The sequence below is a fragment of the Thunnus maccoyii genome, chromosome 2 (assembly GCF_910596095.1).
Source record: "Thunnus maccoyii chromosome 2, fThuMac1.1, whole genome shotgun sequence".
Classification (NCBI taxonomy): Eukaryota; Metazoa; Chordata; class Actinopteri; order Scombriformes; family Scombridae; genus Thunnus; species Thunnus maccoyii.
Window position 1 is genome coordinate 9969754 of NC_056534.1, and position 23673 is coordinate 9993426.

At 40.4% G+C, this 23673-nt stretch overlaps 2 protein-coding genes across 2 annotated transcripts; both read left to right on the top strand.

Annotated features, from left to right (window-relative positions):
- Positions 1–5966: 5966 nt before the first annotated feature.
- Positions 5967–15264, top strand: LOC121913306 (fascin-like). Its single transcript, XM_042435988.1, has 5 exons — positions 5967–7021; positions 10160–10316; positions 10882–11003; positions 11955–12125; positions 13750–15264. Exons 1-5 carry the CDS (start codon positions 6190–6192, stop codon positions 13953–13955), a joined length of 1488 nt encoding a protein of 495 aa, XP_042291922.1. The 5' UTR covers positions 5967–6189; the 3' UTR covers positions 13956–15264.
- Positions 15265–21805: 6541 nt separating this feature from the next.
- Positions 21806–23023, top strand: rasd3 (RASD family member 3). The gene has a single exon (XM_042389584.1). It carries the CDS (start codon positions 22130–22132, stop codon positions 22763–22765), a length of 636 nt encoding a protein of 211 aa, XP_042245518.1. The 5' UTR covers positions 21806–22129; the 3' UTR covers positions 22766–23023.
- Positions 23024–23673: the final 650 nt, after the last annotated feature.

Here is a 23673-nt window from a genome sequence, read left to right on the forward strand (position 1 = left end):
ACACAGCCGGGCAGATCAGCATATTTTGGTTCAGGGCAAACAAACTCACTGCAGATCTCATCACAGACGTGCAGTTGTCACTTTTCTGACAAAGGAGTTTAATTGTTTGTTCAACAAAATGGTCTTTGTGAGCTGATAGATGTTAGCAAGGCTCTCTGCACTCGACTCTACCATAAAACTAGAATATCCCATCATATCTGTAGATAGGGTCAAAAAGATATGACACAGAACAACAGTAAAAGTTTAAAACAAAGGAGCAAATGACACCATACAGCTGTAATTGTAAATTTAAGTGTGACAGTGTGAAAATGAACATGATGCCAGTGTTTACGCAGGTCAACGAACCATCTGACTGCAAAATCTACACTGCACACTGTGAGAAGCCTGCTGTGCAGTGAGTTTCAAATGCATTTTGGATGTGGTTTCTGTGTTTCTCTGTGACTAACCTTATATTGAAAGATTGAACTAACAGATCAGAATCACAAAGATGTTTATTGCCCAGTAGGTTTGCAAAAACAAGAGATTTGCCTTGGTGTTGCGGTGCATTACAATAAAAAAAAATAGTAGATAAGAGAAAATACTAAGTGATTGAAAAGAGAAAGAGTTTAAAAAATATTGTACAAGATATTGACTGGGAATGTGTGAATGTTCACAGTATAAAAGTACATATATTTGCAAATGTATAATACAAAGAATTAATGCACCATGTTGGATGTGATGGGTTCATAAATGTGCAAATCAGGAAGAAGTCCTTCCTGCAGGTGATCCTCTGCCCAATATTAAATTTAACATTTTATCCTAATAATTGGATAAAATTATTGTTGCTGGCAATATGAAAGAGAACTTTTCTGTGTATGTGAATTGTGTGAAATGTTGCATGACAGAGGTGGCATGTCTGCCATCTAGTGAGCATCAAACTGTACTGCATGTTAACAGAGTTAGAATAGCATGGATCTGCAAATATGAACTGTAGCCAAACCAGGATTATGGTCATTTAAACACTTTCTTTGACTTTTAGAAGAGTGCTGAGTTAGAATAAAATACTACAAAAATGGTAAATGTTTAGAAAGACAATTACAGAATTTTGCTGTTTTGGCCCATTTAGTACAAATTATGTGCACAATTATTTTACTGTATCAATGACTATTTGGCAAAAACAACACAGTAAACATCAAGTTTTTACTGTCATCGTCTAAATTCCCAGTTTCTCTGACAGTTTTAAAATATCTTCTCCTGAATCACTTCTTAAAACAAATATTTATTCAATATAATACAATATAAAATGTCTTTTATGCTTGAAATCATCTCCTTTTATACATTGCACTTGTAAAATATTTTTTATTGGATGTCTTGTTCATTGGTTTCTGTTTCTGTGTTTCCTTTATGTAAAGCACTTTGTAACATTGGTTTTACTGGTTTCAGCCTTTTGAATTTATCCCTTTATCTTTGTTTCTATTGTTTGTTGTGAGTAAATCACGTTGGTGTGCAATACAAATAAACATTATCACTATTAAACCTGTGTCTCAGTTATTCACTAATTTAACTATACCTTAATTATAATATTAGAGAATTATATGAGAATGTAAAACAATTCCTGAAATAAATGAATAAAACACACCATGAATAAGTAAATTAAAATTGCTACACTAAAAATAATAATAGGAAAAGCACAGGTGCACATAATAAAATGAATTAGCTGTTTCAGTTTCAGGGTCCTGCTGTTATTATGCATGTTGGCTCACTGTCATAGTTTACTGGGACACTTGAATGGAACAGAGTCATCGTTAATGTTATTAGTAACACCTGAGACAAAATGTCTGCTGTGAATAAGACTGTTGTGTTGAACAGTGGTGGTAGAAGTACTAAGAAAGTAAAGTCAAAGTACTTTGCATAAGTAAACAATACCACAATGTAAAAATATTCCATTACAAAACACTGAGTCATCCTTCAGAGTCGGCAGATCCCAGTGACCAGCTTCAGTCCTGATGGTTGTCTGGTGGTCTCGCCCCTGTAGTTGCTCCTGGCAGGTTTGATCATATTTAAAAGAAAGATTTGTTTATGTTTTTGTCATAAGTCACACAGAACCACGTCCTTGCTGTTATTCTTTAAATGCCCAGATGGGGGCGATGTGTTCTGAGCTGAGTGTTATCCAGCATCAAATAGCCCAGGCTTTTTCTAAAAGCTCCACCTCCAGATTCCCTCAACAGACCCAGTTCCAGCCAGTCTGCATGTCCTGTCCACTATCACCACTTCCTGCCCTCAGCCCCTAGTCCCACTTGTAGTCTGTTTGCATTATTTGCCAGTCCCACACTCACAGTTTTTCTCTTTCAAATGGAGTACTGTTTTACAGTTGTATACTTTTCATGCCCTCTTGACCCCCCCATCACAAGTGTCTCCACTTCACTAGCAGCACGAAGGCTACCAAATGTTCGTTTTCACATTTCAGCTTCAACTATCTCTTGTATTCAGGCTTTAAACTCAACTCGCCAATGAATTACCATTTTATAAGATGCTGCTACCATTTACAGCAGTACAATGGCAGCAAGAAGCTCCCAAAATTTAAATAGGACCAGGAATTTTGTCATTTAATATCAGTCAAATAAACACAATACACTCAAGTTTTGAGAAACTTTAGACTTTAGCAAGAGAGATGTGAACAAGAGAGAGAGAAGAGAGCCAAAACAAAAGTCCTGTGGACACACAGCTCTTCATTTGCTGCTTCTGTTCAGTGTCAGTGTCTTGATTTCATTGGGCAAATAGGACAAATCTAAATTAGGGACATGCTGCTTTCTGTTGCTGCCCCTCTTTCTTCTTCAGGCTATCAAGATGACAACATGCCAGGCCTGCATCTGGAAATTATTCTAATAGCTGATCATCTGTTTTGTTTTTTTTATCAATTGCTAAAAACGTTATCTGTAAAATGTAAAAGCTAAAGGTATTGATTTTACAGTGATTTGAAAGCAAAACCTATATTTTAATATTCTAGGCAACTCCTGAATGAAATGTATCTTGTGTTTTAAGACAATCCATAAACATACATTAGCAGACATGCAGGCACCCACTCATAGCTTTATTATTAGAAGACAACACAAACATGTACATGCAAACATATGTAAATGAACTTGCTGCAACTACCCATCTTACCACCTGAATGTAATCTCTGTAGACCAAGGTGCTCCACAGAGACTGAGAACTACAATCAGGTAACGTGTCTGTGTGCAGGAGGGACATTACAGGACGCTACAGTGAGGTAGTTATAACTGCGTCAGTACCAGTCCTCTGGTATTAGTCTATTGGAGCAGATAACAGTAAGGCTTTGTTTTCTGATTAATTTGCAGGTATTTAATGGTTATTTTTAGGACATTTTACAGAGATTTGGTACAAACTATAAGAAAATTTCTAGTTGACATTGTTGGTGTATGTGATGTGTTATTGTGTGTAGCTCTGTATTTTGTATTATGTGTCCTGTATATTTTTTGCTTTGTACTGTTTATTATTGAGCTGTTGTGTGCAGATGAAAATTAGCTATGAGTTAACTCTGGTACAGTACATCAAATGTTAACATTTATGTTTAACACTGTACATGCTCCCAATAAATAAATACACAAAATAAAAAAATAGAAGCTGAGTTAAGTCGGTTTAGTTGATAAGTGCTAATTCATTATATCTCAATTTGTACCTAATTGTTAATTTGCAAAAAATCTTAATAAGCTAGACTCTTAAATCTTTAACTGACAGAAAATACGTCTTTTTCAGAGTGTAGTTTTGTGTGTCAAATTACATAGTAGCATATTAGGTTGTTTCTTAAAAACTCTATAATGAGCACATTTCCTGTTGACTACCAAATTACATAACCTTTTCAAAGCAACGTCCTAAGAATTAACAGTAAGACATTGAAAACCAAGAATTAAATTAATTTTCTTATAATTTGCAGCGCCCTCTCTGTCAGATGTCCTAAATATCAACTGTTAAATACCTGCAAATTACTGCAAATTGGTATAAAATTAAGGGACCTGTAAAATAAAGTATTACCCAGATAACTTTGTAAAAGCCAGCTGGCTAAATCGCTCTTCTCAGACATTTAGTCATAACAGAATCATTAACATAATCACATCCATAGTTAAATGTTGCTGCAGGGGAAGAGACAAACAAAACAGCTAAACTGGATAAAGTGGCTTCTCATGGGGCTTTGCATCAACCCGCTAATTTTATTGTATTAAGGTATGAGGAAAAGATAAGCGCACACACATGTCAGCGCTCTCTCCAGAATAAATAAAGGTGGATGTGCAGGCAGGAGTCATGACTGAGCCCAGGGGAGGAGGACGGAAGAGGCAGGGAGGGTTGACCAGTCAGACCAGTGGAGGGAAACGTGTGAATCACACAGAAGGGAACAAGATCAGGAAACAAGTGAAGCTGAACTTGCTTTGGTCATCTGATTTCTATTGTGTAGTCCAAAAACAGAATATTTTTAATTGCCTGCACTACTGCACAATGTTTACTCTACTAGTTCTTGCAGTATTTTCAGTACTTCCAGTGCTGAAATCATGCTGGTGATGTTTTCTTACACTGTGAGACGAAGGGAGAAAGAGGGGGGCGGGGAAAGAACATTATAACAGACATAACCTCTCACCCTACAGCACACATACGTTACCATGACAAGATGTCACCAGGGGCAAAAGTAGAGAGAGAGAGAAAGAGTGAGGAGAGGCCCACCGCCTGCAGGAGAGAAAGCTTAAACGACGGGTTTTTGAAGTCTATCTTAAAACAACAGTCAGGTGTCTGTGTGAACGTTAAAACAGGTTTTCTTGCTGTAATTATTCCTCCTGTTCACACCGATCATTAGAAGATCCCCTCTGAATGTGCTCACAATGTGAGTTTCAAGAAAAAAAATTATTTAAAAGTTTATCTGAGGTTAATATGTGGATTCAATCATCTGAGTTAATGAAATAAAGAGGATCTCTTACATATTTACTTTTTAGTTTGTGTCACGGACAGTGTTTCCCTGTTGAGCTGCAGTAGAAGGATTGTAACAAAGAAGACATGCTGACTTGATTTGACTAATTTGGATGGATGAAGCTTCATATTAGCCTCAAATAAACAACATTTTTGTACAGGAGGACTGCTGTGGATTTTGTCCCTGGTCATTTACAATGAAACTGCATTATGAAGGGATCTCTAAATTGCCACTATAACAGACTTGAAATTGTAAACCTATCCGTTAAGTAGTTTGGTGTGTTTCTAATATCTGTTTCAAATTCATCCCAAAGGGATTGAACTGGGTTGAGGTCAGGCCAGTCAAATTCTTCCAAACCAAACTGGGAAGGCATTACTTTATGGACCTGGCTTTGTGCACAGGGCACTGTAATGTTGAATGTTGAAACAGGAAAAGACCTTCCCCAAACTCTGAAATTGTCTGAAATGTCTTTGTTTGCTGTCACGTTAAGACTTCCCTTCACTGGAACTAAGGGTTCTCTGCCAAAGCATGAAAAACAGATCAAAAGTAGCCTTAAACTGTGAACAGACACACTTTATGACAGATAAATGAATGTTCTTATAGCAGCGTGCTCACTCTGTCATGTGCCCTTGATAGCTCCACCTTGATCATATGTTTCGGTCACTTTCTAATAAACTTTTCCTCAATTTTCTTTGAAGCCAACCGGCACACACACACACGCACACGCACAACGCTGAAGACAAACACTGGTCTGTCAGTTGATGAAAGGCTCTATCCATGTGGAACTGATGGTGAGCAGATCTCAATTAGTCTAGAGAGAGGGGAAACAGGGGGAAATGAAATATTGATGTGAATGAAATCAGTTATATGGTTTATAGGGTATTACATGTGTAGGTGAGCAGTGGGGTTGCAGGGGTGGGGTATAGTTTGCCAAAATTGCAGTCATCTCCCTCCAGCTGTACTCTAGCTGGCTGTATCTGGGGCGTGTACTGCCGTTATAAAAAAAAAACCTCCCAGTTCTGCAACTCCTGCAGCTCCAGCGAGGCAGTCTGGGTTTGCAGTCAGGGGACACTCATCATCATCATCATCATCATCAGTCACAGAGCAGCTCTCTCTCTCACTCTCTCTCTCTCTCTGTCCCACCCTCAGACACCCCCACACTTTTCTCGCCCTGTCCGTCTGTCTGAACAAGCACAGCATCTTCTTTTCTCCTCTCTTCTTATCACAAGGCAAACATGTCCGCAAACGGCGCCGACGGGGACCTGCTGCAGATCCCTCTGGGGCTCATCAACAGCGAGGGGAAGTATCTGACCGCGGAGACCTTCGGCTTCAAAATCAACGCCTCGGCGAGCAGCCTGAAGAAGAAGCAGACCTGGACCCTGGAGCAGACCGGGGAGGACGGCAGCGTCGTGTTCCTCCTCTCCCACCTGGGCCGCTACCTTGCCACGGACAAAGACGGCAACGTTACTGCGGACAGCGAGACGCGCGGCCGGGACTGCCGCTTCGTTATCACAGCGCATGAGGACGGGCGGTGGTCGCTGCAGTCCGAACCGCACGGGCGGTACCTCGGCGGCAGCCAGGACCGGATCACCTGCTTTGCGCAGACCGCCTCACCGGCGGAGAGATGGAGCGTACACCTGGCCGTACACCCGCAGGTCATCCTGTACAGCTTCGCGCGCAAACGCTTCGCCCACCTGAGCGCGCATGGGGAGCGGCAGGAGGTGTCAATAGACCGGGATGTCCCCTGGGGGGTCGACTCGCTTGTGACACTGGTCTACCGTGACCAGCGCTACCACCTCGAGACGTCCGACAACCGTTTCCTCCGCAATGACGGCAGCCTGTCCACACAAACGGACAAAGACACCGGCTACATGCTGGAGTTCCGATCCGGGAAAGTGGCATTCCGCGACTGCAACGGTCGCTACCTCGCACCCATGGGCCCCACTGGCACAATGAAGTCCGGGAAGGGCACCCGGGTCGGGAAGGATGAACTGTTTGGCCTGGAGCGCAGCCACGCGCAGGTCGTGCTGACTGCGGGCAACGAGAGAAACGTCTCCACGAGGCAAGGTGAGGCTCCGCAGCCACTCAGAGCCAGAATTAAAAAAAAAAAAAAAATCACATTTCACTATGCTGATGAAGTCACTGCATAACTGGGCACAAACCACAAGCAGCTGTTACATGATTTTGGTGTGTGTGTGTCTGTGTGTGTGTGTGTGTGTGTGTGTGTGTGTGTGTGTGTGTGTGTGTGTGTGTGAGAGAGAGAGAGAGAGAGATGGATAGATAGATAGCAGAACAGAATTAGAGAGTCCTGTTACTTCATTTTCCCCACCATGTGTTATTCATTATCATGCTCTCACTTTCTCCCCCCTCCCTCCCCCTCTTCTCTTCTCTCCCTCCCTCCCTCCTTTTTGGCCGGTCTCTGCCTAGCTTCACATTTTTCTGCAGTAATTCTACCCCTGCATTGTGGCTGGCTCAGGGTCAGCTCCAGCCTACAGTTATCCATCACTCTTTATCTCAGAATAGACTGAATAGACAGAAAACAAGGGAGGAAGACAAAGGAGATCAAATGGAGGAGAAGGTAGATGAATTGCAGAGAAGGAGGTGTGACTCAGATTGTCCTGCTGAATGTGGCTTTTACATGCAACCTCTTTGTCTTGACGCCACTCAGTCTCAGTTTGAGTCTGTGCTGCCATCCTGGGACTGATCACTGACAGCAGTTTATCCACGTAGTCAATATGCATCAATGCATGTGGAAATGTGGTCTGTGTGTGTGTGTGTGTGTGTGAGAGAGAGAGAGAGAGCATTCCAGGAGAGATGAATTGCAGAAGAAGAAAGATAATCTTTGTTTGAATTAGGTCCGTTTAGAGCCATGACTTGTGACCTGATTGGTATGTCACTAAAGTTAGGAGCATCATGGTAAGACTAAAGTTTAACACAGTAGAGGCAGTTGAACATTCAGACACTTTGGCGCTTTTAGCCAGATAACTCCAAATGGGACATGGGAAAAAATTAGGTTTTGATGTCAATCTTTTAATTGAATAACAAGAGTTTTTTTTTTTCTGAACTCTTCTGTGTTGGATAAATGAACAGTGCTTTTTATAAATCATTTGAGACAAGTCTAGGTCAAGTTTCAAGCACTTTGCAGGTCTAGATGCAAATCTTTCATGTCTGCGATGAGGACATTTTTCTGTCAGAGCTGTGTTATTATAGTTCTTGCATAATTGAAACCTAGTCCTCGTTAAGGGGTACTTCACCAATTGTACTCATGAAGTTCAGTTTACTCGTCAGATGGAGTATGACTCAGCTTGTGAAATCAGTTGTATAATGTCCTCTGTGGCTCTGGAGGAGCTTTTGAAAAGTTTGAAAAAAAATAACCTTGATCAGGGTTATCCCGACTTGGCATTTAGACTTAAAGTTTTAACAGAGCCTGCATCACAAACTGGAGGTTGTGGGGTTTGAATAAAGCGGGTAATTAGAAGGCAGGGAGAGCTTCATAAAAATGAAGGATCCAGCGTTTTTGGTTTGTGACTCACACTACAAGCTAACAATGTTTCTTCACGGGCAGCATTGTAAAAACAGCATCAGTAGTGCAGCAGCAACTTCCTCAGTCCTCCGTCAGCATCTATGCAGGGTGCGTTCGGGCACAGTATTGCTGTGTAGGCTGCCGGGGTTTTGGCAGCGCTTAGAGACCAGTACACAATTACTGTAGTTAGCTACACGTGTAAAGTGCAAGAAAATGTACTTAAAGCCCAAAAAAGCTTCAGGTTGGAGCTACAAGAATGAAATGGGAGTCATTGCGCAGCTGTTGTGGGCAGCTTTGTTGCTTAAAAAATGAATATGTTCCATCAGACGTGCGTGCAGTTGAAACGTCTGAACTGGGCCTTAAAAGTGAGGATATCTCACCTCTGTTGCACAGATTTTGACATTTGTCTTTTTTTTTTAATCTGTCCATTGTGAATCCCACAACTTAATGGAAATTTAACACTAAATTGCTGGAATACCTCTTTAATGTGTGTCTGATAAATTAAGTATTCAAAGTGTATAGCTATGCAAAGCTTGCATGTTTTTTTCCATTATCAAACAATTCAGACTTGAATGTTTTTGCTTGCAAGTGTCAAGTCATCATTCTTATCGTACGTGTGTTTAAAGTCCAAGTCTCAAGTCTACAGCTTTGGAAATTCACCATAGAGGAAGCAGAGATGTGTATGTTTCTGCAGACCAGAATGCAATGCAGCTAAAAGATTTGTTGTTTTTTGACTAATCTGCTGTCATCACCACAACTATTACTCCTGTCACCTAGCCTCATCCAGGACTGGCACATCCTCTGTGTGGGAGCTGTAATTTATTGGCAGCTATTTTGATAATTGGGTAATCATTTTGGGTAATTTTTTAAAGAGTAAATGCTAAAATTCTCTGATTCCACCTTCTTAAACATGAATATTTTCTGGTTTCTTTAGTCCTCTATGATAGTAAACTGAATATCTTTGGATCGACTTTGGTCTGGAGAAAACATGAAATTTTGCAAACAGTCATCAACATTTTCAACATTACAACACCAAATGATTAACTGATTAATCAAAAAACTAATTGACTGATTAACTGATAATGGAATTAATCATTAGCTTCAGCCCTACTATAACACAATAAATCAGTTTGGCCTCAGACAGCTAAACACAAATACTGTGCCCCAAATCCATACTACACACAAATTCTATACAGTATTTACCATATACCACTAATCACAATATACTGTTTTTGCAGTTAGTGTACAACAAATGACGCCTGCTACATGTCTCATACTAAACGGAAACAATGCAAAACCTCCGGTGATGTCATAGCTGCAACCTCAGACAACCAGCATATTTGAAAATGGGAGGAACTACTGTCTCCTCTTCTGCCGTTTTTTTTCCAGCTGTTCCCTAATCTGTTTCCGCTGTGCATTGCATTGCAGGGCAACAGTGACCAACTATATTCTATGCACACTGTCTCAGTTTTCCAGTGTGAACACAGTACAGACTGAAAACCTGCTTACTCTTAGTGTAGTGTCGTATGGATTTGGGACACAGCGAGACAGTTCAGGACATCCTGTCCCTTTAAGAATCCATCAGGGGACGTTCATGAATTAGAGGGTAGATGAGTTTCAGACAAGGAGGAAAACCTCCGGAGACAAATGAAATCTGACAGCAGACTGCCCCACTTCTCTAGGCATGGACCTGTCAGCCAATCAGGACGAAGAAGGGGATCAGGAAGTGTTCCAAATGGAGATGAGCCGTGAGGACAGGAAGTGTGCCTTCAGAACTGCTGCGGGAAAATACTGGACCCTAACAGCAACTGGAGGACTGCAGTGCACTGCCTCCACCAAGTAACCACACACACACACACACACACACACACACACACACATACAGGCTGGCCTTGACTATGTTGATGCCCTCGGTGAGATTATAGTTTGGAGCCCCCAAAAGAGTACACCAATAGTACCTCCAGTCCTAACACTTCAAAAATGAACTCACAGTAAAGTAAAGCACAACAATGATACCTCCAGCCCAGACAAAGTCCTCCCAGTCCTCCAGACTAAAAGGCAAATGGGGTCAAGGCATCATCCTATGAGTGTTTGGTGGCTGTTGGGCAAAAACTGACCAAAAGAAAATCAAACCAGATGAAAACCCGTGCAAGTCTATGAAGAAAAAGAGAGGAAAATGTTAAGAAGGGAGAACAAGTACATATTTCCAATAGCTGCATACAAGCACATCTGTTGGTAGACAAAAAACATGTCCTGCTCATTTGCCTATGTGTCCTATGCCACGGGCTGCCCCTGCACACATACACACACACACTGCATCATGTTGAAGATCACACACTTATGTCAACACATGAACATCCCTCACAGTCTGCTCATTGAGTTTGGCATCGTGTGTGTGTGTCAGGTCTGCCAACAGTTTCTTTGAACTGGAGTGGCGTGATGGTCGCGTGTGTGTACGTGCAGCTAACGGCAAGTATGTGGTCGCCAAGAAGAACGGACAGCTATCTGCTACTGTTGATAACCAAGGTCAGTCGTGTTTCAGATGTTGCTGAACTGATGAGAATATTATAACTAAGCACTTTTCATTTGTATGTTTTTAAATAATTTCTTGAATCTTAATTTTACTTTTACGACGTAGAGTACTGAAGTATAGTTTTGCTGAGCCGTAGAGTACTGAAGTGTAGTTTTGCTGAGCCAAAACTATTTTTAGCTTGGCAAAGAATTAAAGTTACCTTTAATAGGTCAGGCCAAAATCAGAATTACAAACCTTCTAAAGGGGACATATCATGCACATTTCCAGGTCTATATTTTATATTTAGATATTTATTCAGGGCTCACTGGTACATCTTTGCACAATATAGTTTTTAAAAAACTCCTCATTTACCTTTATGCAACTCCCCTCTGAAACAGACTGAAACAGCTCCTGTCTCTTTAAGGCCCCCTTCCCAATGAGCCCACTGTGTTCTGATTGGTCAGAACTGCCAGAAGCTGACCCTCTTCTGCTGGCTGCGGAGGCTATGTAAAAAAAAACAATAGTAGCAGGACTTTATTTCTTTTTGTCTTCTTTACTCAAAACGTCAACTTCTTAAATACATCCGTATTGTTTGAGCCAAAATCTGATCCAAAATATGCTTTTGGACAAAGGCAACAACCCATGGAACAACAGATGTCTGATCTGATGTCAGCTCGATGGAGAAGTAGAGATAACTTTGCAAACGAAGTGTTCAGAGCAGGCTAAAGCCCTTGCTTTTGATTTTCAAGCAGTATTTTTACAAACTTTTTCCTCAAGTCTTGGACTTTCAGAACATTCAACATTATAGCAGTGTGTAAAGGACAGAAAATCACAAAAAGCATGATATGTCCCGTTTAAGTCAAGTGTCAGTACTTCCTCCTGAGTAGGATATCCTAGTATTTTCTACATCCCTGAAGAGTGGAAATAAAAGACCCAGACGAACCATGACCAGTCTGTGTCTTCAGGGGAGGCCGAGCAGTTCCTGATGAAGCTGATCAACCGCCCAATCATTGTCCTTCGTGGAGAACATGGTTTCATCGGGGCTCGTAAAGCAGGAATTGCGAACCTGGATTCCAACCGAGCATCCTATGACGTTTTCCAGCTGGAGTTCCACAATGGAGCGTACGCCCTCAAAGGTAGGCAGTCATGTTAGAGGACAAAGTTTACCGACCAATGATGTTGTTTTTGTATGCTTTACCAATTTACTTCAAGTCACTTAGTCCACCCAACTAGGACAATGAGCAGTCTGTGTTCTGCAGTCCGCCTGTGTCTTTTTTGATACTTCCACTAGGGGGCACCAACGTTAGAAATGTTCCTACACTTATAGATGTTAAACCTGCTTTACCTGATTCTTTTGGCCAGATGGAAACAAGCTATGAACACAACTTGGACATTTTATCAACTTATAAAGTGGATTATGTGAACTCGTTAGCAAAAACTATTACATAATTTACACATCAAGCAAATACAGGGCAACATTAGCATTCATTTGGAGTCATGATTGTGTACAATATGTACAATATTGAGGGATGCTGCAATCTGACTTTTTGTCTCCCAATGCCAGTTCTAAAATCTCTATTCGGGCAGGGTATTTACCAATACCAAGTATGTTGCAGGTGTACCATTAGACTGATGTATTCATCTTTTATTACGTTCTCAATAGTATACAATCATTGCATGATATCAGAGTTGAAACCAAAGCTTAACTTGTGCACAATGTCCATATTTGATTTTGTCTTGTGGGTTTAATCGACAGCACAGCTTGTGAATGCAGCGCGGTTTGATATGGTCCTTTAAAGTAGCGCTCACCACAGAGCTGTTTAAGTCAATATATGAAACATCCTATTGGAATATTATCATGGCCATATGTATCAACTATTGTAAATCATCTGAAACTCTTTTATCATTTTCACCAACACACCTAGTTAAGGCTGAAAAATTAATCAATATTATCTATTATCGTTCATCTTCATGAGGATATTGCAATGTTGACAGTAAGCAAATCTGATCTAAAAACAAAACCATTTTAATTGAAATAATGTGAAAAGGTTTTTTCATATCAAAGAAATAAAGGAGCTTAAAGGAACTGTTTGACATTTTTGGAAATAAGTTATTCACTTTCTTTCCATGAGTGAGAGGAGAAGATTGATATCACTCTCATGTCTGTACAGTAAATATAAAGCTATAGCAACTAGCCAGTTAGCTTGGCTTATCTTACTTTAGCAAAATCCAGCTACAAGCAGCTCTAAAGCTCACTTATTATTACAGTATTAATATGATATATCTTATTTCTTTTATCTGTACAAAAAGTGTAAAAACAACAAGCTGCAGTTTTACAAGGTTCATGTGCTGGAGTAATCACTGCTTCTGGCAAAGAAATAGTCCAACACATAACCATAACCATAAATCTGCAACTTGACATTTTAACACTTCATTTTTTTATGGATTAAACAAACAAGACATATCGTGATGATATGTGCTGGTAGGTGGATTTTGTTTCCTTTGGATAGAGCCAGGCCAGCTGTTTCCCCCTGTTTCCACTTTTTATGCTAAGCTAAGCTAACTGGCTGCAGGCTATAGCCTTATCTCATGGCAAGAAAGCGTAAAAATATTTCCCAAAATATTATTCCTTTAGCATTAGCATAGCAACCTTGACATAGAGTACAGTGACGGTAAATTTGATGTCTTAACACATTATATAAACATCACCCAGCCCTACGTGTACTGTAAGGCTTCATTAAGTGTGTGTTGTTTGTCCAGACTCCCAGGGGAAGTATTGGTGTGTTGGAGATGACACTGCAGTGGCGTGCAGCAGCGCCACACCTGTCCAGTTCCTCTTTGAGTTCTGTGACCTCAACAAGATGGCAATCCGTGCTCTTGGAGGGAAGTACCTTAAAGGAGACCACGCTGGGGGGCTAAAGGCCAGCGCCGACTCCGTGGATAGTGCCACCCTCTGGGAATACTGAGAGAGCACAGCCGGACTTCACCAATATCTGACACAATGCTTCTAACTATTGATAGATACTGTAGGTAGCTGTTTTTTGCATAATGTGTGTGTGCGTGTGTGTAACTGTGAATTAGTCTGGATGGACGTGTGGCTGAATTGAAAGCTGATAAACTGGAAGTTATGGCACCAAAGCACTACAGGTGTTTTATTATTTTTCTGTCTCAATCATTATCTCTTCTTACTGTGCTTTTTACTGGAGATTTGGATTTCCAATGACTTGCTGTTTAATGAATGAATCATTGTGTGGTTGCGCATTATTTGTTTCACTTGCAGTCAACTTTACACAAGCTGTACCTGATGTACGTCAGGATGATTACTGCATTTATTAGTCGAGCCTATCTGTGGTAACTACTGGTGTAAACAAACATGTAGATGCTATAACTCATAATTCACAATATCTAACCTTTTCCTGTTCAGTGTCCTGCTGGCTCTATTGCTCCGCTTTCATCTCCTCTTCTCTTTCAAACTATAAAGCATAACACACATTAGATAAAGGGATGTTACTGATTTACATGTTTCAGCTGTAAATAATGCTTTATTTAGCACAGAATGCTTCAAAAACATAGTAACCATGGAAACTTTTATGTGAAAAAGTGTGTCTCCTAAGAAAGAAATGGGATGTGGCTGGCAGATCTAACATGCTCTTTGCTTGTGCGCTACTTACTGCACCTTTCCAGTTTTCTCTCCTCAGTCTTCGATGTGCAGACAGACTAAATCTGTAAATAGACAGATGCATCGTCAGTAGTCAGTAGTCTAAAGTTTTCCTTCAAGACTACATCCACTAAGTTCTCTCTGGTTCCTTAAATGATTGTAAGGTTTTAAGGAAACAAAAGAAAAGATTGGATGAGTAAAAGAAGCGTTGAAATTCACCCAGCAACTGAAGGAGCCTTATTAGTTCAAATGATCATCTTTTCTGTAAAAAGGTGGTGACGTGTAGGGCCTAGTTGTCACCACACACTATACACTCAAAAGCACATTAAATAGACAAAAATATGCAGTCATAGATACATTAATTCCAACTGTGAAAAGTCAGTGATTCAAAATCTGCACAATAATGTAGTTTATGTCGATTTGAAAGAAGTTAAAAGCACATGTTTTTTGTGATGAAATGTCTGCCTTAGATTGGGTCCTGCTGCTGGTGTGTAAACACAATGACGGAGTCATCTCTCTGGCGAACGTTGTGGCTGTGCCTTCCATTTCAGCCTCTTTTTTTCATGTTCTTATACATTTGACCTCAAATGAGTAAAAACCCCAATAAAGTTTTCCTTCTTGACAAATGACCTTCTTGAATCTTTCTTTTCTCCAAAAAAATGGCCAGTAGATGGTCAGTAGATAGACAGATATTTTTGGGTTTGTCTGTCCAGGATTTAGAGATTCTTTGAATTTTTTCTCCTCCACTCTACCCTCAAAACAATGGAGGTAAATTGATTTCAACAGCAATGTGTCTTTTCAGGAAAAATGTCTCTCAACAATCCACAGACCTCATTGTAAACAGTTTCATTGGGGCAATTTATTTAGTTTAAAGTAGTTCCAATAAAAACAGTTAATAAATAGGTCTGTGGATTATCCACAGAAACCAGGACATAATTTTTAAAAGCTTAAGCACCACAAACAATGTTCCTTCATCCCCAATATGCTGGGATGACAACAGAAGTTGCAAAACCTGGAAAAATGAAACCAAATCAATCACTGATCTTTTTGTTGAGCTGACAACATCAGGATATTTAACTCATATTTAACTCACTTCCTCACATAGTGTTCCTCATGTGGGATAAATACATCCTTTCTTCAACAGCAGAAAACACTTTGTTTACCGTCCATTCCTTTCCAAACATGCACCAAACATGTCTTAAACAGCCCAGAAAAGATCTTATTTAGGGGCACTTTATGCAAATCACATGTAGTTTTAGTAAAAACTCCACTAAGTTTGCACCCCTGACTGTAATTAGCAACAGGCTTAGTGAATATCTTCCACTTTGACTCTTCAGCATCCAGTACAAGTTTGAGGTTCTGCAGTGATGTCGGTATAACTCGTAAGACAAACTGTAATCTAGACATGGCTTGAGCTGGCGAAGAGCCATGTGCATAAAAGATTGTATCATCTGCATAAGATTTGATTTTATAAGTCTGTGTTGGAGTAATAATAATGTTAATGTAGATTGCAAATAATAATGGGCCAAACACGGAACCTTGTGGTACCCCCTTTGTTATTGAAAGGGAGGGTAATGTGAGACAATTCAGATTGCCTGTTTTATAACATAACATAACATAACATAACATAACATAACATAACATAACATAACATAACATAACATAACATAACATAATATAATATGCATGATATCACTTCTGAGCATAATCATCCCAACCAAGGTGGCATGATCTGTTTTGTAAAATGCAGTGGTTAACAGCATCAAAGGCCTTAGAAAGATCAACATATGGTACAGCACACTGCAATTTCCAGAGAATGTATGATATCATTTAATACAAGTGTAGCCTGAGATTGCACCATGTTGTGGCCTAAATCCTGAATGCTGTTGCTAGAGAATACAGATTTTGTCTTGATAAACACAAAGTTGCCAGTTAACCAGAGATTACAGTGTTAACTGTAGGGTGAGATTTTTTAAATTGGGTAATAGTTGCTCATGTTGTCAGTTGAACCCCACTTATGCAGTGGAATAACCTGAGCTCATTTCCACTCAGTTGGGACCTTACCAGTAATCAACTAAATATATGTGTAGTGCAGGTTGTGATTCAATGAGCACTAGAGGTAAGGATCCAGATTGTCGGCTTTAGCTGATTGTTTTAGTTTTTAAATGATCGAGTGCATTAAATACTTCAAATATGGTGACAGCCAAAGGGAAAAAGTGCTGCTTGTTGAAGAGGACAGGTTAAGTGCCCAGCAGTGATAAAATGGTGGTTAAAAGCTTCCATTGTCTTGGGTATTTCATACAGTGAATACCTAAAAATCATTGGAATATCAGTTCATAATCATGTAGCAACCATCTTGTTCTCATAATAAAAATCCATTGTCATGATTTTTGCAAATACTGTTGTGTGTGGGAGATGAGGAAGGAAGAGTCTGCATCATGTCCCCTTGAGATTTCACTGTGCCAAAACTGTACAAGAGAAGAGAAGGCGAGGGCGGTAACCTACTCCACTTTCTCTGTCCTTCTGCAGAGAAGACTCACCTTTCCTTCTCGAAAAACAACACCCAGTCATTCAAATGTGTGTTAAACTTTGAATGTGGGCTTTGATAGAAACACAGGAATAGACCAACAGACATCCTTCATTCTTCAGTGCAGGATCTCTGCATGTTGCCATGGTAACAGGTAAGTGGCAGGGATGGGGCTCGAGGAGGATGGATGTTCGGAGATTTAACAGACACACATAGATCAATAATCTCAATAACTTTGTAATACTCTGAGTCAAACAGTCACATATTTAAGATACAGTTTCTCTGGCACTTCCACTGTATGTCTGAACAACGACTTTGTAAATAAAAACCCCAAGATAAGCACAGACATGTGATAGTCCCTAAATGAATTGGAGCTCACGCTAATACACTAGTACCCCCATTCCCACGTCTTTTTTTGGACAGTCTGTGTGTTGTGTGCTGTGTGTGAAAAGCCCCTATCGTTTGTAAGAGAAAACAGATGGCAGGGTCTTGCCAAATTTGTCTGCCAGAAAAAGCTAATATGGCACTTGAATGGAAGTAGCAAATAATAAGCAGAGGAGACAAAGACAAAGGAAAGGAAATTAATGAGATGGTAGATGAAAAGAGAAAATGTGCCGCAAAAAGGGGTTTCACTGACCTTGAAAGTAGGGTAGATGTTGTTTTTTTTTTTATGCATTCATGCATGAGATAAGAGAGTCCTGAGTCCTAAAGGTGACGAAGAATAAAGAGTTTATTCAAAATGTCCTTGGTGAAACTTTTCTTGTGACAGAACTGGCAGGAGAATATTGTTGCTGTCTGGTAAAAACCACTTGTGTCTCTCTGAATTAGGTGATTTTAAAGATTAAATGTTCCTTTATTGACATCTGAGGCTAAATAACTCAAGAATAAGAGTCTACTAGTGGCTCTGTGAGGCTGTAGGGTATTTAAGCACAGCAATGCTTTTAGCTAAATACTAACATCAACAAGCTAACATGCTCACAATGACAAAACTAAAATGCTGATGTTAACAGGCAAAATGTTTTTCATGTTAACCATCTTAGTTTAGCATGTTAGCAAGCAAATATTTGCTAATCAGCACTTTAAACAACAGTACATCTGAGGCTGATGGGACTGTCATTAGCAGGCATTTGTCCAAGTATTACATGTATTGAAAGTCTGACGATGTGAGTCTGATGATGGGGCTATATGAAAGGTCAAAGGAACATGTCTGTACCAAATGTCATGTCAATGCATCCAATAGTTGTAGAGACATTTCACTGACAACCAAAAATGCCACAGTGGTGCAAGAGGAGCTCGTCTCACCAAATTCATGAGGCTTCTCTGGGCTCCATGACTGTCTGCACAAAATGTCACGGCCATCCATTCAGTAGGCCTAATTTTTGAGATAGTGTGGACTAAAGAGGTTCACAGATGAACTTTTCCATCCTTGGAACTACGTTGCTGTCAGCGGCTATAACCCCCAATGGATATTCCTAAAAAATGCATTTTCACAAAGATTAAAATGGGTCAGTGTTTCTCACTAGATGAAAGTGTTATATTTTGGAGATGCGTTGTTTTCAAAGGACAATGACAAAATTTGCATGTCATGGGTCAAGACTTGCTTTTTTGTGCAATGCACCAAATGTACCTTCTTTCTTTACTGTGTGGTATGTGACGACTTTTTCTGCATTCATTGTATGTACTATTTGCTCTGTTTATGTATTCTTTGACAACATGTATTTGATCATGTTGATTCATGTTACTAAATACTTCATTTAATTGAACATGAGATAGAATAGAAGATGTAGGGAAAGTGATGAAAGTGTTGTGACCTGTTAGTTTTAGCACTCAGTAAGTTTAGAGGATTGGAAGAAATAGGCCAAAACAGTTTGACTCATGCTTCACTTACTAGCTTTTATAGGAGGTTTCAACTGCATTTCACAGTCTTCATCAGCAGATCAGATCAGCACATCATCTCGAGTTAAAGTTCGACTGTGACCAAGGAAAATTAAGAACATTCACACTCAAGACCAAAACAGTTTGAATACTATTTTAATGAGGCCACAACTCACTCACAAATGTTGGGCATGATAACTTATAAAAATTTCCAATTGGTAGTTTCTTTGTTAATCTGTTTTACAGGATTGCATCTCGCTGTGTGACTGTAACACTGCCACCTCTAAATAAACAATGTTAATTTTCCAGTGTATATTTGAACTACATAACTATCTTAACCCTATTGCCATGTACAGTTGTCCTAATGTGTCTACTGCTGCCATCTAGTGTAGGTAAGATGATTCTCATTTGATTTCAGTATGTGCACTATATGGCCAAAAGTATGTGGACATGTCTGTTTTTTATAGTTTGGGCTAGGCCCCTTTAGTACAGGAAACCTTAACACTACAGTGTCTAATGATATTTCAGCCAATAGTGCACTTGAAACCTTGTGGCAACAGTTTGGGAGAGACCCTCTCCTGTTTCAACATGACAATGCTCCCACACACAAAGCAGGGTCCATAAAGTTTTCCTTGTTTTCCCAGTTTGGTGTGGATGAACATGACTTAATTAAAGACCAACACAAAAATGTCATAAACAGTGGACATGTGCACATTAAATAATCACTGACAGTGGCATTCAATGAAGGTGCTATCGCTATCTTTGGCTCAGGTGAGTTTGTTGGCAGGTTTGTTCCTTTTTATTTAATTTGTTCCTGTTTTCTTTGCTCTCATATTAAACAGGGGGTACTGACCTTCTTCAAGGGTAGCGATAAGACACAGAACATACTATTGCACGCACACAAATGTACGCACCTACTGACAAATTATCACAGTATCTGTTTACCCAACGATAGCCACTTCCAGGCAGAGTGTGAGCGGGCAAGAGCCAAAGAGGGAGAGTTTTATTCATTATGTCACACGATACACTTCAGGAGAAAGAGGATTTTCTCCAAAACTCTATTGATGACTAGTACGTCAAAATCTTACTCTGGCTGCACGTCTGCTGTGCTATTTGACTTTATCAGACCACTAATTACTTCTCAAGAAATCCATGTAGGTGTGGTCCACTCAGGTAGAAATTAGGCTATTGTGACTCCGCAAATTATAAATCTACTCCTGAATAATCAAAAATATAGACCAAAACCATCCTGTTTTTTTTTTTTTTACGGGAAGTGTGCAGCAGTATGTGTGTATACAATATCCCTGTTTGTGTCAAACAGCAGCTCTTTGTTGGAGAGAAACCTTCCGTGACTCATGCCAAGTGTAAATATGACTGCACGTGTCTGTATCTTGGTTGTGTGTGCATGACTGACCATCCCTTTATGACTGCCAGACTTCAGGCTTTGGGCTTCTAGGAAGATGATGACAAAGCCATGTGGGGATAATGGACCAAGAGTGAAACCAATGAGGGAAATGAGCCAAAAAAAATGCAAAACAAAGGTATTTTCCTTGAAGGTCACCATGTACGGTTGGCGATCTTGACCAGTCGTACTTACTTGTGATGTGGAGTTTGACTGGTGGACATATTGAGGTCTGATGATGCAAAGTAGGTCAGTTATGACTTGGCAATAAAGTAGCATCAGTGATGGAGAGTCATTAAGTATATTTACTCAAGGAACATGCACATATTACTCCACTGCATTTGTTTGACAGCTACATACTACAGCTATATATTAATTATGTTGTTACTTTCATCCTGAACACAAATATGTTGATATAGATACTATATATACTGTACAAAGGTTTTAGGCACTAAAGTAAAGTGATGATGCTTTAAAAAGAATAATGCCATAAATAGCTTTTATTTATCAATTACCTTCATACAAAGTGTAGTAAACAGAAGAAACTTAAATCGAATCAATATTTGGTGTGACCACTTTGCCAGTAAAACAGAACCGGTTCTCGGTGCACGTGCACACAGTTTTTCAAGGTATTTGGCAGGTAGGTTGTCTCAAGCATCTTGGAGAAGTTGCCAAAGTAAAGTTCTTCTGTGGATTTAGGCGTCTCAGCTGCTTCCGTCATTTCATGTAATCCCAGACTGACTCCATGATGCCATACAATCTGTTGCAGGACTCCCACTTCTTCTTCTTCTGGTCACTAAAGGAAGGTCTTATGTCTCTGGCTGTATGTTTGGGGTCATTGTCATGCTGCATGAATGACAGCTATAATCATAATTTTTTTTCAGAGTAGCTGAGTTACTACACAATATTTCCAAGTACCCCCTTGTAAATGCAGAATTACCCCCAAAGTACCCCTATTTGGGAATTATAGGTGAAACTACCCAACAGTGAGTAATGTAGTTAGAATTAACTTCATCTCAACAGCATTAAAATCCCATTTAGCTACTCAGTGATGCAATATAACCATAATAGGCTACATGCAATATTAATAACCTAACACTTCCTGCAAAATGTATTTTACTCTCTTTTTACTTTTCCTCAGCCCAAATAAAAATTTGAAAGCAGTCAAGAATCTGAATTCTTCAACCATAATGAAAGTATTTGTTAAGCTGAGAAATCCATGTATATACTCAAATATGAATATGATCAACACATTAGCAAACATGATGTGGAAACTACCGGACTAATAATTTCTCACGTATTCATTTGTTTTCCAGGTTTCTAATGAACTTGTGTAAACCTCCCTGACTCATTGGTGCTGAAAACAAATGCACGTGACTGTTGATTTAGGCTTACCGATGAAAGGCATACAATTGATTTATGTCTACATGCTGCTCATGCTGGTCTTTAATTTAACTGCAGTCTCAATTTGATCTGCTATTTGGGTGTTCCTCCCTCACCTTCATTCACGCAGAGAGAGGGATCTTATTGGTGGAGAGCAGATTTGCCCAGCCTATAAATTCACATACGTGCTCGTGGAGGAGTGCAGAGCGTCTGACAGCACCGGAGGCTGCAGGAGCCACCGCATCTTCTCTGGAGGGGACAGCTGCTCGCTGCGGGACACACTCGTCAGATCAGCATGTCTCCGTCCGAGCGTCGCAACGCGGTCCGGCTGGTGTTCCTCGGGGCAGCGGGGGTCGGGAAGAGCGCGCTCATCCGCCGTTTCCTCCACCAAAGCTTCGAGCACAAGTACACGCGCACAGTCGAGGAGCTTCACGTGCTGGAGTACGACACTGCTGGCTCCGGGAAGATGCATCTGGAGGTCTTGGACACGAGCGGCAGTTACTCCTTCCCGGCTATGCGTGAGCTCTGCATCCGACACAGTGACGCCTTCGCCCTGGTGTACGCGGTGGACGACCCGGGGTCGTTCGAAGAAGTGCGGCGGCTGCGCGACGAGATTCTGCAGCTGAGGGGCGACAAGAGCTCGCTCATCACCGTGGTCGGCAGCAAGTCTGATCTGACCGAGACCGAAGGCCGGGTGCTGCTGGCGGTTGATGTCATGACCACGGTGGAGGGTGAGTGGGACGCCAACTTCGTGGAGGCGTCCGCGCGCACCGGTTCCAACACGGTCGGGGTGTTCAGCGCGCTGCTGCAACAGGTGAACCTGCCGCACGGGTTGAGCCCTGCGGTGGGGAGGCGCAGAGACACGCTGCCCAGACCGGCGGTCAAGAAAAGACCACCACTGAAGAAGAACAACAGCTGTATCCTGTCATAGGAACATTTCTATGTCTATAATGACTCTGCAGCTGGACTGCTCGTGCATATGTTGCTGGTCAAGACAATTAGTCTACAGAGGTGGAAAGAGGACAATATGAAAATATGTCTCCGAAATAATCAACATCAGACAGCCCTCACTGTTTAATGAGAGACTCAACTGGCATATGGGATATACCCACATCTGTATCCCATGTGTTAAAGATTCACATTTTTGTGTACATTTTTTATCTTTTGTCAATAAAATACATTATTGTGATATTGTCTGCTGTTTCATATGTTCAATCCATACATTTCAATCTGAATAACGAAACCTAAACTGAGTTTATTTCCTCCAATGAAAGAGTGAGTATTGTATAATTCACTCTAAAGATTTTTGTTCCTTTTGAAAAATATCAATGAAATTATGAAACTCTGCTGCCCCCGCCTCAGTCCTGCTCAGTGTGCCTAGTTTAGAGGATCTTTGACCAAAGTTCAACTTCGCCTTTTAGTTTTTAGTGATTTCAAAGCTGTATTTAGTAAAGATAAAGTTCTTGGGGTCTCATTAAATCTCACTCATCCCTGACTGCCCTGTTAGCTGAAGGACTTAGAGGCATGAAATACAGAAAAGTTGGACCCAGGTGTATTTACAGTGAGCGTATAACATGCACATCGTTTGAGGATTGATTATGGTGCCTCCAGGGATTCTGCCCAGCAACTTTGTGATGATTGGTGATGATTGGTTCCCTAATTATACACAGGCTGCTAGGAATCTGGGACCTCTGTTTTGAGAATCAAGTCGAAAATGTTGTGAAGTTGTGTTTTTACCAGTTGAAGATCATCTCTAAAATTAGGTCATTTTTATCTTTTGCTGATCTTCAAAAAAGTATATATGCTTTTATATATTCTCGACTCGACTATTGCAACGCA

Excerpts from the sequence above, each read along its gene's own strand:
- rasd3 (XM_042389584.1), top strand. The coding sequence starts at position 22,130 with ATGTCTCCGTCCGAGCGTCGCAACGCGGTCCGGCTGGTGTTCCTCGGG.
- LOC121913306 (XM_042435988.1), top strand. The coding sequence starts at position 6,190 with ATGTCCGCAAACGGCGCCGACGGGGACCTGCTGCAGATCCCTCTGGGG. Across the intron at positions 7,022-10,159 it reads AAACGTCTCCACGAGGCAAG|GCATGGACCTGTCAGCCAAT; the intron begins GTGAGGCTCCGC and ends CCACTTCTCTAG. Across the intron at positions 10,317-10,881 it reads CAGTGCACTGCCTCCACCAA|GTCTGCCAACAGTTTCTTTG; the intron begins GTAACCACACAC and ends TGTGTGTGTCAG.